Source organism: Athene cunicularia (genome assembly GCF_003259725.1).
Source record: "Athene cunicularia isolate RWA chromosome 1 unlocalized genomic scaffold, athCun1 chr1_part2, whole genome shotgun sequence".
Taxonomy (NCBI): domain Eukaryota; kingdom Metazoa; phylum Chordata; class Aves; order Strigiformes; family Strigidae; genus Athene; species Athene cunicularia.
This window is the reverse complement of record NW_020799092.1, coordinates 72,880,611-72,896,326: the sequence shown is the minus strand read 5'-3', so window position 1 is coordinate 72,896,326 and position 15,716 is coordinate 72,880,611. Positions and strand designations below refer to the sequence as shown.

Here is a 15,716-nt window from a genome sequence, read left to right as displayed (position 1 = left end):
GATAAATCATAAAGTCTGCATGATCTCAAGCTCTGATCTATTCTGGAGTACTTGTCCACTTCCAAATCCATTATGTCCTTTTTGTTTGTGATCAATTAGAGTCAATACTACTCTCAGTGTGTTCAAAATGAATCTGGCTTTATGGAAGCAAATATTCATTCTCCTTAAGGATTTTGCAGTTTGTCAAATGTCTTGGCACTTGGGGAGTGTTTGAATTGTGAAGTTCTGATGTTTCCCTGGATGAAATAAGTTTGTTTGCTTGTTTCTCTTTCAGATGTTGAAAATTATTGATACAGTTGATGTTGTTTCATCTTTTTATGACATGCATGTTTGTGTTTCTCAGATAAATGGGAAGCCCCTGCAGTACATTTTCCCTCATGCAAGGCTCAAACTACTGAGAGACCCAAAGGATCACACGGTTTCAGGTAAAAACCCACAACCCTCTATGCCACATGGTAATTAATTTGATTAGCATGAATCATGTAATAGATTTGCAATATTAAAAATAGTTCCTGTGTCATATGCAGCAGGAAATTTAGTGGTCATTTTAAATCTTGCTAGTTAGTTATAACAGAAAGCAGCAGTGCAGAAAAAAAGGTCACAGCATCTGTTCAAGATACATAAGCCCTACAGACGTTAAAAACAGAGGGGAAATCTGTTGTGTTATAGATATGAGCAGTCTGTTTTGCTGTTGCTTTTTATATAACTCTATATTCTCTCTATGAGAAGCTTCTATAAAATAAGCTTGTGTAAGTGTATCACATGTACAGAAGTGAGAATTTTATCCTTTCTGTACTAGAACTGTTCTACCGAGGGGGATAGCAGAACCATCAGATCCCATTGTTCTGTGATATCTTCATGTGGAGACATTTATCACAGGACTTCAGATTTATTCTCTTTTCCCTAACACTAACACAAATGTTCGTGTAAGTCTGAGTCTGCTTGCAAAGGAGATGAAAGTGGCAAAGGTTATATTCATTCACCTCCCATACTGGGAGCAGGAATGCAGTGTGATGTTTTCATGTATCAAATTGTAAAAGGCTGACAGTGACAAGATCTAGCACAGGTAAGGCCTGTCTGCCTGAGTTTTTGGAATTGCACTCTTTCTCACGTCTAATACCGATAAGGAACTCAAAGGTTTTTTTAATATGCTGTTTGTCTTTTCAGAGGTACATGCTTTAAGCAGTTTTGTCGTGAAACCATCAGACTTTCTTTTAACTCACTTAAAAAATTCTAATAGCGTGTGTCAAACTCTATTTCTGTGCAGAAGCAATTACCGACTGCCAGCTCTGGTGTTCCCTCGAGCATTAAGTAGAAAGTGTCACGAACTTACTTGAATTGCTAAATATTGTTTTCACAGGGTTTCTCGCTGTAAAATCTTGATCACTTCCACCCCCAGTATCCACCTCATATTTAGGGTGTTGAATGCTCTGTATATATCATGAAGTATTTTCTAGCTAGTCAGCGTAACACCCACTGATGATTTCAGGATGCAGAAAGACCCCTCCTCCCATGAAGCACAGTCTGAACACAGCTGCTGTGTCCATCAGTGTGTCAGCCCTCACTGCCCTGGGCCCTTGCAGGTCAGACGGGCTCCTTGACATCCTGGTGCAGATTTTGCCCTGTGGAGTGATGAGTAGTTCTGTGATCCATGCTGCTCTCTTCCTCAAGAACAAGTGGAATTACAACCACACAACTGTACATAACTTGTGATTTAATGTTGCTGAAGGCCTGCTCTCTTCTGTAAAGATACTTACCCTTGTGCAATGTAAAATGCCAGTTCCAAATTCTTGACTTGTGTTGGCAACCACAGGAATATACTGAGCATCAGGGCATATGCCTTATAAGTGATGACTGTAAAACCAAGGTGTGGATATTGACTTCCCATTTACTAATGCCCTGCACAACATGAGATCAGAAAGGATCAAATATTTGCTCAGGATCCTGCTAAGGTTTCATACCCCACACTGAGATTGCTCACTGCAGTAGCCATGCTGTATTATACCTAAATTCTAATTGAGTAAGACAGCTTGGCTACGTGTCTACAAGCTCAGTCATACTTTTGTTTTTTAGTCCAGATATGTCCTTAGAGACCTGCACAGACATACTTGTGTATGATGTACATATAGATTTCTATATAAATATGACAAGGCTTAAATGCAAATTGTACAGAAAAGAGCCAAAGGTGGAATAGCGTACCGACAGGGAAAACCCAAGCCAGGAGAAATTGTATTTCTCACTCCTTGTTTATCTTTGAAGTACCATAACTACTTTGTACCTCCCTTCCTTCCTCTCTCTCAGTCTCTGAAGGATTAAGGTAAATGGAAACTCTCTTTAGATGTGCAGTGCTTTCTCCTTAGCCTCCAGCTTTCCAAATGACCTCTCCCAGAGCCATTAATAAAAATTCAATTTTTATTAAACATTATCTGGAAACTAGTAGCAAGTTTTTTTATTAACCAGACAATATTAGCCAGAGGCAGACTTAGAAATCTATTATACAGTAAACGTTACCTAAAATATTGGTAGATTAAATATATACTCTTACACCACCACAGCTACCTCACTACAAGGTTATTGAATATTCATCTAGATGCCATGGTTGGTTCGCTGGCTGGCTAGTTTCTTTGTCTCTCTCTTTGTTTGTTTCTTTGTTTCTTCCCTTCATCTTCTCTTCTACTCTCCCTTTCTCCCCCCCCCCTCTCTTTCTTATCAAAAGTACCAAAATAAGGTGTTGAATCATTTTATTTAACTGTTTGCCTTATACTTGCTACATAGGCACAGGAAGAGTGTATGTAAAAAAAAAAATAATAGAGAACAACCCTCAGTAAAGCTCACATCGGGAGTCAGATCCTTCCATGAAAACAGCAGTAGTATCTTCATCTGTACTGGACAACACTCCCTGAACTGTTGTGTTGCTGGATTCTTACAAGACAGTTGATCTTTTTTTGGTCCATTGTTTCTGATTACCTTACAGGATGTACAAAACATCCTCTGTCTTAACTATGCACAAAAGCCTGTCCTATGTGATCATTTCTACACATGCAAGAACTGTTTCTACTGATGATTTAAATGATCTACAGGCAGTTTGGTCAGTTCAACAGCAGAATCTGCCTGGGGAGGTGCCTGATGCTGACAGATTTTCCTCTCAGGGAATTAATGAACACATCTTAAGTATACAATGTGTATCTTAACTGGTGTGTGCACAGCAGGAGCTACATTGGGAAATGTCTCAAATCTCCACAATTCCCATTTGGAGATCTCCTGTAACTGCTGATTAGCTGCTTTGCTGGGAAGCTGGCTAGTGGTTTGACCTCATTCACTGGGGAATTCCTGGGCCACTCCAGGCATTAATGATGGCATATGCTTGGCCAGCTCAGATACTCAGCTATACCACAGCTGTAACTATAGGGCAAGCTTGAATTTCATCCTAGTACCACCATTATAAATTGAACTCTATAGATTTCATCACATACTTACCATAATGGAGGTTGCTGCCTGCTTATAGATCCAGACATTGTCATATTATGAATATCAATAATAAGAGTAGTCCCAAATAAATTAAAATTCACACTGTGTCACTATGTATACATGCATTCTGTTTATTTCTTTTTTTGATTAAGGTACAGATGCCTTTGATGCCTCTTACATAATCTGTCATAATTTTGCACACAAAAACATTTACTGCAAATTTTAGCATGTGAATGAGGTGTTTGAGGAACAAGGAACTGGGCCAAAATGGCAAGAGAACAGTAGCTCTGTATGAAAAATAAATGTTACTTGCTAGCTGGCCTCTCTCTTGAGGTTTCTTGTTACTTTAGCATATGCCATCATCTAAAACTCAACAGCTCTTCTTTTCAAGGTATGCAATAACCCCTTCTCAGGCAATGCTGATAGATGTGAAGGAATCGCCAAGGATTTTCTCTGCAAAGATTTTTAAATATTTTCAATTAAAAAAAAAAAAAAAATTGGCTTCATGGTTATGGTGATGTGCCAAAGTAATGATGGCAGTGATCACTGCATGGTAATACAGCAGTATTTAGCACTCCAGAAACAACTTGCTGTTTGTTTTCACTGAGAATCCCTTTTGGATCCTTTAGCATAGCAGCATAAGCACTGTTTTGTCCTGCAGCATTTTCTCTTCTGTTTTTTCACGTCGTTGTTATATTTGAAAAAGTGAAGAGAGAACGTGGCTATTGAGGGTAATGAAAGCACTGGCAATACCTTTGGAAATATTGCAAAGATAAAAACTTAGATTGTGTTATTCCTGATCAGAAAGCTATTTAGGCACGCTGGGTGAAAACTCAACAAGGCAGACACATCTCAGTAGGTCTATAGGTACTATGAGTACACTCAGTCAAAGGTAATTTTTGCTGCTTTGCCTCACTTAGGGTGACTCACAAGTAATTTTTCCCTTTTGAAAGGTATTCTGTGTTTCCAGGGAGCAAAATGTACCTTTGAGCAGCCAGACTGTCCATGTTGTGGAACATCCTCTTCAATTCTGATAGATAGGAAAAAAAAAAAAAAAAAAAAAAAAAAAAAGAATTAGACTGTGGGCAGAAGACTGCGTACCTAATCTTCACTTCAGCAGTGATGTCAATGAAATGTCTAAGAGGGTGACAGGGTAGCTATAACACTGCACACACGTCAGAGATGCCTCATAATCTCCATAAGGATTATTAATTTCTGCACAAACACTACAATTCTGCAGCATGCCAGCTCATGGGGTACTTATCCTGAGAGCGGAAGAGATTTGAAGCCTTCCTCTATCAAGCCCTCACTGCTATAGATAGTCTCTAAATAAATAACTATATATTTAAGGTTCTTTCACCTGCAAGTTCCAGAAAAATACTGAAATGCAGTGAAAATGTGATTACTAATCAATTCAAAAATACATTAATATAGTCACAGTCTGTGTTGAATGTGGTATAGTAGTCAAAGACAGAGGGTGAGAAGTGTAACCCACTTCTTGTCCTCATACTCTTTTCTTAGAGGATTACTTATCTTGTTTCTTTGGTTTAAGAACTGAGTTAATACTTTGCACAAAAAAAAAACTTAGGCTCCTCTAACACTCACTTGTCACTGGGGAAGGATTTAATCCCTAATTAATGGCCATCATTCCCTCAGACACTCTCTCCTTATCAGAAACATGACACAAAAGGTAAAAACCCATAAACAGAAAGGGACAGACCTGTTACAGCCAGACAACATCAGAGATGTTCCAGTGAAGTCATGTGGCAGTAAATGAGGACAGGAATGGAAACAAAGGGAAGGAGAGATGTCTGTTTCTGTCTTAATAGCAATCTTAGAAAGAACGTAATACCATTCAGCTTTTCTAAATTAAAAAATAAAAATAAATGAAGAAACCACAAACAAACTTTTGTTTTTATTAGAAATCTTTTGTAGAGATACAGACCATATATTCCATGTTTATGTGCCTTCTCTCTAAATTAATTTAAAAAGCATTAGTATGTGTATTTAAAATACTTTCCATTAACCCTTTTTGGCAGCGTGGTTGTTTATTTTTCAGTGTATGAACGTCTGTTAAAGGATGTCTAATAAGATCTTAGGATGCGTGGAGGTGATTGAGAGGGCAATGTGTCTGATAGTTATCAAGATACAATTTGCTTTCATACCTCTCATGCAGAAAAATCTGCAGAAAAAAAACTGCAACACTGAATGTTAGGGTTCAGTCAGGCCCCCAGGTTCCCATGGAAAGCAATAGAAATGAGAATGGCATATAGGAATGAGAGTCACAGAAGCCAAACCAGAAATCACTCTGTTTTGGAGATAAGTAATGCAGATCAGCATTTTGTCATGAAGAACTAGAAGATGAGACATTAGGGTTGCATATCGTTGGGGGGACAACTTGTCAAGGACATTAGAAATAGTTACTAACTCAGAAATGTCTGCTTAAGGTTTCACTTCTGAGGTTAAGAATAAATTATCTTAACAACTCCCAGAGGAAAATGAAGAGCCTGTGCTCCCTTCTCTGCATATTGGCTATCAAAAAATATGCATAGGTTTAATAATTACACTAGAATGAGGCAGTTACAAATGGCAGTCAGTTGGAGGTTGAAGTAGTTTATATAAGTCACCTTTTGGATATGGCTATTTTCCTCTATTGTTTATAATAAAGGGAGCATAAGGTGACTATCCTGGACTGTGATTTTTGTCTTAGATCTTAAATTCGGTGACATGAACAGATACGGTTTATTTACAAAGAAGCTATAGAACAATCTAAAGACTTGTAGAGGACTGGTTGTCTAAAGGATCACATTGCTCCTCATCACCAAGAGACAAATGTCTATTTGAGTTAGATTCACTTTCCAGAGCAGGGTGCTGGAACATTTTGAGAATGATTGCCTTCCATTCACTACTGACCTAATCACAGATTTGTGTGGGTCTTTGACGTGCACTAGGTGTACACTCCCAGGCAGTCTGGATGAGGGTGACTGAGGTTAAGTCATTCTGATTCTGTGGGTCACTGACACAAAGATGTTCCTCATGCACTGCTAGGGTCCTCTGAGTTTGTGGTTGTCACATAGAATCATTGCACCAAGCTAAGTGAGGTGCAGCATTTGTCAAGTGAAACTTGTGTTTCTGAATTTTTTTCACTTTAATATTGTCTGTAGGTAATACGCACTCAATACCTGCATGTTTGTTTGCTGGTTTACTTCAGTAAAAAGAAGCTGGGTGAGGCAAAATTTTCAGTAAAATTTTCTTTAAATAACCTAAATTTTGCCAGAAAGTGTTCTCATTCCTGAATATGTTCATCAAGAAAGGGAGTGAAGCTGACATTAGACAGTCAAGGCTGATGAAGCCAAAGCTGTCTGAGGAAAGGCACTCCAAAATTACTTGAATTTACTTCACACACACAAACAAAAAGTCAGACACCCCCTCTTAGTCACTACAATCCACATTTTCTACAAGAGATACAATTTAGGGAGGCAAAAGGGTAAGATATGTGCTAATTTGCATGTTAGATCAGAAATGTTTTCTGTAAAAACTGCTTTTATTTTGCTGCTTGTTGATATCTTGGACAGCAGTAGTCATTGGTGTGAGAATATACCATTTTCTCAGAAAACACTGAAAATGTCCCTCATTTGACAGCTTCTAGTGTGTAGAAAAAAATTATCATTCTCTTGATACAGAAGTGAAGACTGCAGTGTTTAAAGGAACAAGCTCTGCAGGTAAATAAAGTAACTTTATCCCCGTCACAAAAAACCTGCATTTTGAAGGGCTGATTTCAACAAACAGCAAGCTGACTAGTAAATTACTATGCACTTTAATTCCTATGATGTTTTACTTTTGCAGTAGTTATTATAAGAAATACTCATTTTGTGTGAGACATGAAATGAGTATATCACAAATAAGATGTGACATACCAAGTCTTATGAGATGTATGCCTATTCTTTAAAGAAAGAGAAATGAAACATCTAAAAATTATTTTGTCAACTGCCCCACTTGTGGAAAAATTATTTTTCTATGTTGCTTCCTTCTTTTTTATTATTATTTTATTACCAGCCTAATATGGGTACAACACAAGTGAGACACTTCGTTACTTGAAGACGTGAGTTTAAACTCTACTTAGATGAGAAAATATTGGATACAATTGCTAACTTCATTCATCAGTGACTGATGTCATTAGGGAAATATCACGTGCAATGAACTGAAGGTCTCAACATGCTTCTTAGAAGAAATTCCTATTTCGAAACACAAAGCTAGCCTGTACCCTGTATCCACAGATTGAATGGTTGTAAGAAATGAACTGTCAAATGGCGACACACTCCTTCCTGGGGACAGTCTGAACAGCTGCACTGTGACACCTCTTCTGAGAATAGACCATGAGCTTCTGTCTCTGCTGTTGCCAGTTTGGGATCTTTTCCAAGCAATAAGTCAAAAGTTAATTTGAACTTTAATAACAGAGGAACTACAATTCCTGTGTAATTTATATGAATATCATAATGCTTTTAATGAGTTGTGCACCAAAACCAGATAATGTCTTTCTCTTTGAGAGAAGAAGGAAAGTTCAGAATCTTTTACAAAGCCTTAAATGATCACAGGCATTACTTGTTTTGGAAGAATGTTATTTTGCAATTTATAGTTCAAAAAAATCATCCCCATTCATGACAGATACGCAAAAATGTATCAGTTGATTCCTTTGTGCAGGAGAGTCATTTTGGGGAAATATTCATTTGGTTTTCCTTTAAGGGGAATTATCCAGTGTACAGAAGCTTTACTGGGTGACTGTTAAGTGCAGCAGTGTCATCTTTCCTACAGATTCCTCAAATGTTAACCAAAAGCCATCAATATTCCCCGTGGCATGTACGCTCCCCATGGTGTCCCATGTCCCAGAGAAACTGATAGAGTGAAGTAGCTTCTATTTAACTGTTGCCAACACACATTGGCACAAATATTGGGCAGATTTGCTCTGCTCTAAGAAATTTATTGAAAAAAAATCCTAAAGGTTGATTAATTACATAAATAAATCAACACCTATCTACAGTTTGTATGAATATACATACAGTTTGTATGAATCTGTAATACCAGGGCATTGTGCAAAGTCTCTAACACAAGATCAACGCACAGAGTTGTAGTAGAGGGAAATTATGTGCAGAATCCTCAAGTCTTTTCTTGGTATATTCTTAACAAAATGTAAATAGCTTCAAAAGCTGGAGATCCTCTTCCATAACAGCTAAATAAAACTTAATGATTTGAAGTTTTGGTCCAAGGTGTTAAGATAACTGCTAACAAAGCTCACTCCATTCACCTAGGACTAAATTATTATTTTTTAATAATAGTTTCTAAGACATCACTAATATGCCAGATTCATAACATACCAAGTAAGTTGTGATATGCCAGCAGAGTATCCTTTATGTAAATCCTTTCCTCTGATGACAGGGCTGCCTCATAATATGTGGGAAACATCAATATAATCTATTCAACTTTTCCCTCTGATTGAGAAGAACATTAATAAAATGTTTGAGCTAAAAGCAACTTCTGTAGCATTAAGAATAACACAAAAATTGATTTTTTTGGCAGTGAAGCCATGAACGATTGGCTGACATATTGGCTGGACAGATTAAAGATTGTCTTTTATGGTAGATTCATCCTCATAAGAATCTAAAGTTTTGTGAAACTGCACTGAAATTCTGGTATTGCAGTAAACTGTGAGGTATGTTCTTACTTTAACTTTGAGCCTGGAATTGGGATGTAAATGACGGGATGTCTGGGCAACTGTATTAGTTAGATGGTTGGGTTTTGAGGGTGGTTGTTAATGGACTGTGCTTTTCCTGGAGACAGGTAACAAGTAAAGTACCACAGAAGACCCTATCATGGGACCATTTAATATCTTTATCAGTGCCATGGAGGAGGTAATGGAGTAGGCTCCCACAACATTTGCAGATTACATCAATTTATGGGAATATGCTTGAGATCAGGGCTGCCATTCAGAAGGACCAAGACAGGCTGGAGGAAGGAGCCAACAGAAACCTTGTGGATTTGAACAAGGACAAATACAAATCTTGTACCTGGAGAGAAAGAGCCCTATGCAGTGCCACAGCTGAGGACCGACTGGCTGGGGAGCAGGTCTGCAGAAGAGGCCTCTCGGGGAGGTATCCAGACAGCCATCTGCACATCATAGCATTAGCTGTAAAGGTGGCCAACAGCACCCTGGGCTGTGTTACCAGGAGCATGCCAGTAAATCAAAAGAAGTGACTGTCCCCTTCTGCTCAGCACTTGTCAGACTGTCTAGACACTGTGATCAATGTTGGTCCCACCCCACACCCAACACAAGAAAGACATTGGCAAACAGAAGTGAGTTCAGCAGAGGACCAGTGAGGTGGCTGAGGCTGGAGCACCTGCCCTGAAGCTGAGCAACAGGGCTTGTTAAGCCTGAAGAGGAGATGGTTTCTGGGGGGATCTAATAGCAGTCATCCCATACCAGTGAGCTTATTATCGAGAGGGAGCCAGGCTCTTCACAGGCACATGGCAGTAGGATGAGAGGCAATGAGCATAAGTTAAAACAGGGGAGGTTCATACTAAAGAAAATGTTTTTGCCCACTGCACTTAGCCATAATTATTAAGGTGCATAAAACTAGTATTTTGTGACTGGCTTAAAAGTCCTTCCATTTTAGTATGGAAAGGAGAATGTATGTGATTAGATACAGGCCTTCTCACTGTAGAACTGTGTGGACAAGAATACTATGACAAAGGGAGAGAAAATTCAGATCAGAGGGAGAGAAAATTTAGAGCAGACGGAGAATGGTGAAGATCATGCTTTGACTAATGCAGTCCTGATGATAATACCAAGACTGAATGGTGTTTCTAGCATTTGCTAAAAAGTCTCAAAGTGCTCCAGAATATAGCTCTACAGTGAATAAGGTCACTATGTCTGCATTTATGTATATGTTTAAGAGTGTCACCATCAGCATATCTTACCTGAAGATAGCATCAGTACTCTGCATAGATAGTATGAACTACTGTCCAGTAGGTGCTAGGACAGAGTGATGTTTCTTTTTCCTCCTAACCCTGTCCTCCAGTTCACCATCTTCGTAAAAAGAATTTACGATAGATACAGCCTTTGTGCTCCCCAAATATCAGCATCATGATTACTGGAGGATTAATGCAAAGTAAAGGCGAGGAATGTGTTTCTTCCTTCCTTCTTAGCGTAACTGTATGTTGGACAAGTCTACACAACGTCCTGGACAAGGCTTTTAGGGTGTAATAATCAGCACTGTTACTCATTGAACATAGTAAATTTTTTCCGAATATATTAACATAAGAACAGTCTTACTAGGGCAGACTTAAGGTTTGTTTAGCCCTTCATCATGGCTCTGACAGAAGTTATTTAAGTATATAAGGCCAGAGTAAACACAGTGCAATATTCTCACAGCTTCCAAGAGTCTGTGGTTCAGCCACTTTGTGAAGCAGTGACTGTTTATTTGCATTTAATGGGGAACTACACTTTTCCTAGAGGCTACTGTTTATGCATTGTATTATGCTTTGCTTATGCATATCGTTATGCATTACATGTTTTTATATATATGCATTAGATATAATGCATATGTTTATGCACATATAACTAGCATATACCTATAGATCTTACATATTACAGTATATCATATCATATTTACATTAAATCTATTACTGTTTCTTAAGCATCAAAGCTGATAAGGATGTGAGAGATCAAGATTAGCATTTTAAACAAAGTTCAGGTGTCAGTGGCATCTGTTGAACCACTGGTTTCTATCAATAAACACAGTTGAATCTCAGTGCCTACAGACTTTTTTTATAGATTTAAAGCTACAGTCTTCCATAGATGACAGCTGAGTACTCTGATGTGACAGATCATCCAAAAAGAAGAGGCCTGTATCTTGTTTTCAAGTAGATAAGTGTTCCAAGATGCTAATTCTTAAAGCACTTTATGATCCTTCAAGATGATAACCAGTGTGCAAATCAGTATGAAGCAGATTTGCAGCTGATATAAATCAATGCTGTGCTATTAAAACAACTGAAATATATCTGAATTTCATCAGCTCAGATTTTGGCTTCAGATGTATTTTATACTTTAATTGCCAATGGCCAGGAGGTGGAATAAATAAGTAGGCTTAATTGTGTTTCTAGGAAACAACTTCATTTAAGCTAATTTCATTAGAAAGCACCAAAACAATTCTCCTGAGCACAATTTTGAAAACATTGTACCTATCTAGACAACCAAGCTCTGATATGGACCATCATGTTACGTATTCCAGAGAATCACATAGGAGTAATAATACAAATAAAAATTTCCCCTGGATTTGATTATACACATTACTTTTCCTGCCGCTTTCCAAGCACCTGATCTAACTTGGTTTTGCTTTTTTTGTCATGTTTCTTTTCTGTCTGTTCTCCGTACTTTCCAGATTGCTTTTTCACAACTATAATATTTAAATAAATAGCTTGCGTTTCTTTACAGGACTTTTAAGTCTGAACTCACCAAAGAGAAGTCATTGTTTTTTCTGTGGCTGACAATTCTGTTTCATACAGATAGTGGAACATGGTGTAAAATTGTTCCGACAGATAAGGGCCTACCAGCTCCCTAGCATATGTCTCGTCTAGATAAGGCTGGAGGAGGAATGGGGAGATAATGTCTAGTAAATGAAAACAAGAGAAAGGTATGCTCTGTCTTTGTTCACAACCAAATAGAATTGGAAGACTATTGTTTGATTTGACTGATATGTTCTCATTGCTATGGCATGGTATGTTGGCACATTGCAAAATCTTTTATGCCTAATGTCTCTCTTTCATTCTTTATCCTGGTGCATTTTTCTAATTGCTAGCATTGGACTTTGAACAAAAAAATGTCACCTTTGTGCTTCCTTGCTATGATTCAGCCTTCTGGGTTTTTTTGGTGGGTTTTTTTTTGTTTTGGTTTTTTTTTTAAGAATTTTTAGAAAGTGATGAAAACCATATTTGGACTTGTTTTTTTTTTCTCTCATTGGTATATCTGTGCATTGGCCCATGGATCTGAAACAAAACACTTAATCTTTATTTTGAGGTTTAAACATATCTTCCATTTCAAACTACGCAGAGGACATGTGTTGTAGCCTCCTGTTATGACCTGACTGGGAGCCCAAGGGCTCTTAAAGATTTCATGATCGCCTCAGGTTAAATTAAGGTGAAACAACATCAAATGACTGGTTAAAATGTTTTACTTGCTGTAGAAGCAACTTAAACTTGGAAAAGGATAGTAAGCATTGTGGTGTCTTATTAATAAATCCATAAGAAAGAAAAGAAAGGAAAGGAAAGGAAGTGAGACAAAGAGAGTTAAAGAATCCAGTCCCCACCCCAGGTTCCAGTGTTGTCTCAGGTCTGGTAATCTTGGGTGCTGGGTGCACACACAGCAAAGTTTCCTGTTGCCTTTTAAAATTCATCTTATCAGCTGATTTGCGTACTAGACAAGGAGAGGCAGGTATTTCACAAAATCATTTGCATGAGAGATGAGAAAAAGGTGGAATATGGGTTCTGCACATGCATTGAGGGGGAATGGGGTGCATTAACCCTTTTGTCCCATTGAGTCAGTCAGTGGTCATGATCTCCTCCTATGACCTTTATCTTTTCCTCAGATTTTGTTTCTTGGGCAATTATACATTCATTAGCTCCATGTGGAGTCCGTTGTTCTCTCACTTATCAATCTCTTACCTCTTCTTCAAGACTATAGTCATGGATAAAAGCGTAGGCGTTAATCCGAACATATGGTTTTACTCAGCCTATGTCTCCCCCCTTCAAGGCTTATCTAGGGGATTTGGCTATACAGTTGCAAGGGAGTGCAGCCATGCACCCCTCAATGCACTCTGAGCTTCCCTAGGCATATATATAATTCCTTAGACTAACCACAAAGGCCACATTTTGTCCTTGAGGCTTTCTGTGTCAGTGAATGTTTGAGGCATTAACTCCTTCAGTTCCTCACACCCTCATATGCATTTTGCAGTTCAAGCCCCTTTCAGTTTTTCCCATTTCACTTCTGTATAGTTTCAACTTCAAAGCACATAATAGACAAAGGTGATAAAACAAACATGGTTTTCCAGAAACAGAATAAACAGTGATATTCAACTACCATCTTGAAGGGCATGCTCTTAGGATCATAGAAATCCAAGCCAGTGGTGGGGTTTAGTATCTTTCTCAAAAAATCAGTCACCTAAAAGGCTATTAAAAATTAATGTATCTCTATATCTAACTGTGACAAGAGTCCAGCTGCTGCTGATGCTCATAGTTAGTTTCCTATGTCAATTTGCACAAACTCGTGTGTGATCGTTGAAAATCTATTGTATGTTCTAGTTGCTTCTTTACTTTCTTTGCTCATCTCATTAGACAGGCAAATGGTTTAATGCTTTGAAAAATTAGCCCAGAGGAAATATTTGTTTGAGTTAGCACATGAACAGTGTTTGCACAGAGCATCTGGGTCACATGCCTCCATTCTCATGACAGTGTTGAAGTTGTTGCTACTGAATAGGAGTTACCTAATAATTAAACAATATTGGTCCTTGCATTTAGTGCTGGAATTCTATTTACTGTTATAAGAGAAAGCATCCCTGGGAACTTAATTCACACCTCTGTGTGAAGGCAGGACCACCAACACCAGGAAAAGCCTGATATGTCTTCAGTTTTTCTCTGCTCTTTTTTTATTTTTTAAACTGTAAGTTATGTATGGGGTTATTGACATTTGTTTGGAAAGACAAGTCTAATCATTGCTTAGATGTTGAAATAGTTCCAGGAAATCTAGACTGTTTATACTCTAATGGCTGTATTTGAGCTGCTCAGCAAAGCAATAAAAAGACTATAAGATTTCATGAGCTTCCCTGTAACCAGAGGAATAACAACAGATTGGCAGCAATCGGATCTTTATCATCTCCATAATGGACAAAAAAGACCAAATTGTAATTGCAGAGCTCAGGTTAAGGTCAGCCTAATCCAGCAAAATAAATTAGAGTCTTTCTGCTGTGTTGCTACTGTGACACCATAAAATATACAAGGGGATATGATTTCATAGTGATCTGGGATACACCGAGCTACACAAGCTCAGAACAAATAAGTCTAATTGGACACAAAGTATCTAACAGTGAAATTAAGAAAAGAGAATGATGAATTGTTAAAATACCTTTGCAGTGATGCTTGCCAAGTCACCAGTGACAGAATTTATTAGTGTCAAGGTGTTGGTCACTATTTAATATACATATAATATAGATGTTATATATATATGTAATGAATATGCATCACTGAAATAGTTTGTGATGTCTGGAAGGATATCAAATGACAGGTAAAATGTCCTTTTGAAAGTTACAAAATAGGTTAATTGACAAAAACTAAAAAAGCTGTTGGCCATTCAATTTTATTAATATTTTCTCTAAATTGAGAAAAAAAGAAAAGAAAAGAAAAGAAAAGAAAAGAAAAGAAAAGAAAAGAAAAGAAAAGAAAAGAAAAGAAAAGAAAAGAAAAGAAAAGAAAAGAAAAGAGAAGAGAAGAAAAGAAAAGAAAAGAAAAGAAAAGAAAAGAAAAGAAAAGAAAAGAAAAGAAAAGAAAAGAAAAGAAAAGAAAAGCTCCAGTCATGGCCCTCAAGGGAGTCAACAGCACCTCCTAGTTTGTATTTATCAACAAACTTGCTAACAGTGCATTCAACTCCTGCATCCAGATCATTGATAAATGTATAGAACAGAACTGGCTCTAGAATCGATCCCCGAGGAACACTGCTGATGACCGGTTGCCAGCCAGATGTAACCCCATTCACTACAGCCCTTGAGCTCTGTCTTTCAGCCAGTTGACCCAGCAGTCCATGAACCTGCTTACCCCACAGTTGGACAACTTGTCCAGGAGGACACTGTGAGGGACAGTATCAAAAGTCTTACTTAAATCTAGACAAAATACATCCACCACCTTCCCTTCATCCACTGGGCAGGTGATTTAAAGCTTCTAAGTTTGTATTTTCAGCTATATAAATCAGTGGCTCACAAGCCAACTGTAATGATTTAGTATCCATATTTGTTTATCAAAGTATAAAACCAGTTTAGTTGTGTGATCTTCTTGTGTGATCTTGTTAAAGTTTAGCATTAGGCTTTTTGGGTTGTGGGGGTTTTGGGGAGCTGTTTTGCTTAGCATGCTGCATTAGTTAAGGCTTTAGTTAAGATTTTATAGCAGGGTAGGATCACGGCCTTGAGAAATCAGTAAAACCAGTTGCAATA

The 15,716-nt window shown here is 37.9% G+C and overlaps 1 protein-coding gene across 1 annotated transcript in view; it reads left to right on the top strand.

Moving 5' to 3' along the window:
- The window catches only part of PCLO (piccolo presynaptic cytomatrix protein), a gene marked incomplete at its 5' end in the record, with an annotated part of 357,264 nt that overhangs the window by 210,862 nt on the left and 130,686 nt on the right, over positions 1–15,716 (top strand). Inside the window, one exon of the mRNA XM_026868016.1 lies at positions 344–425. Coding sequence (XP_026723817.1) covers positions 344–425 — 82 coding nt within the window. The remainder of the gene's footprint in view (positions 1–343; positions 426–15,716) is intronic.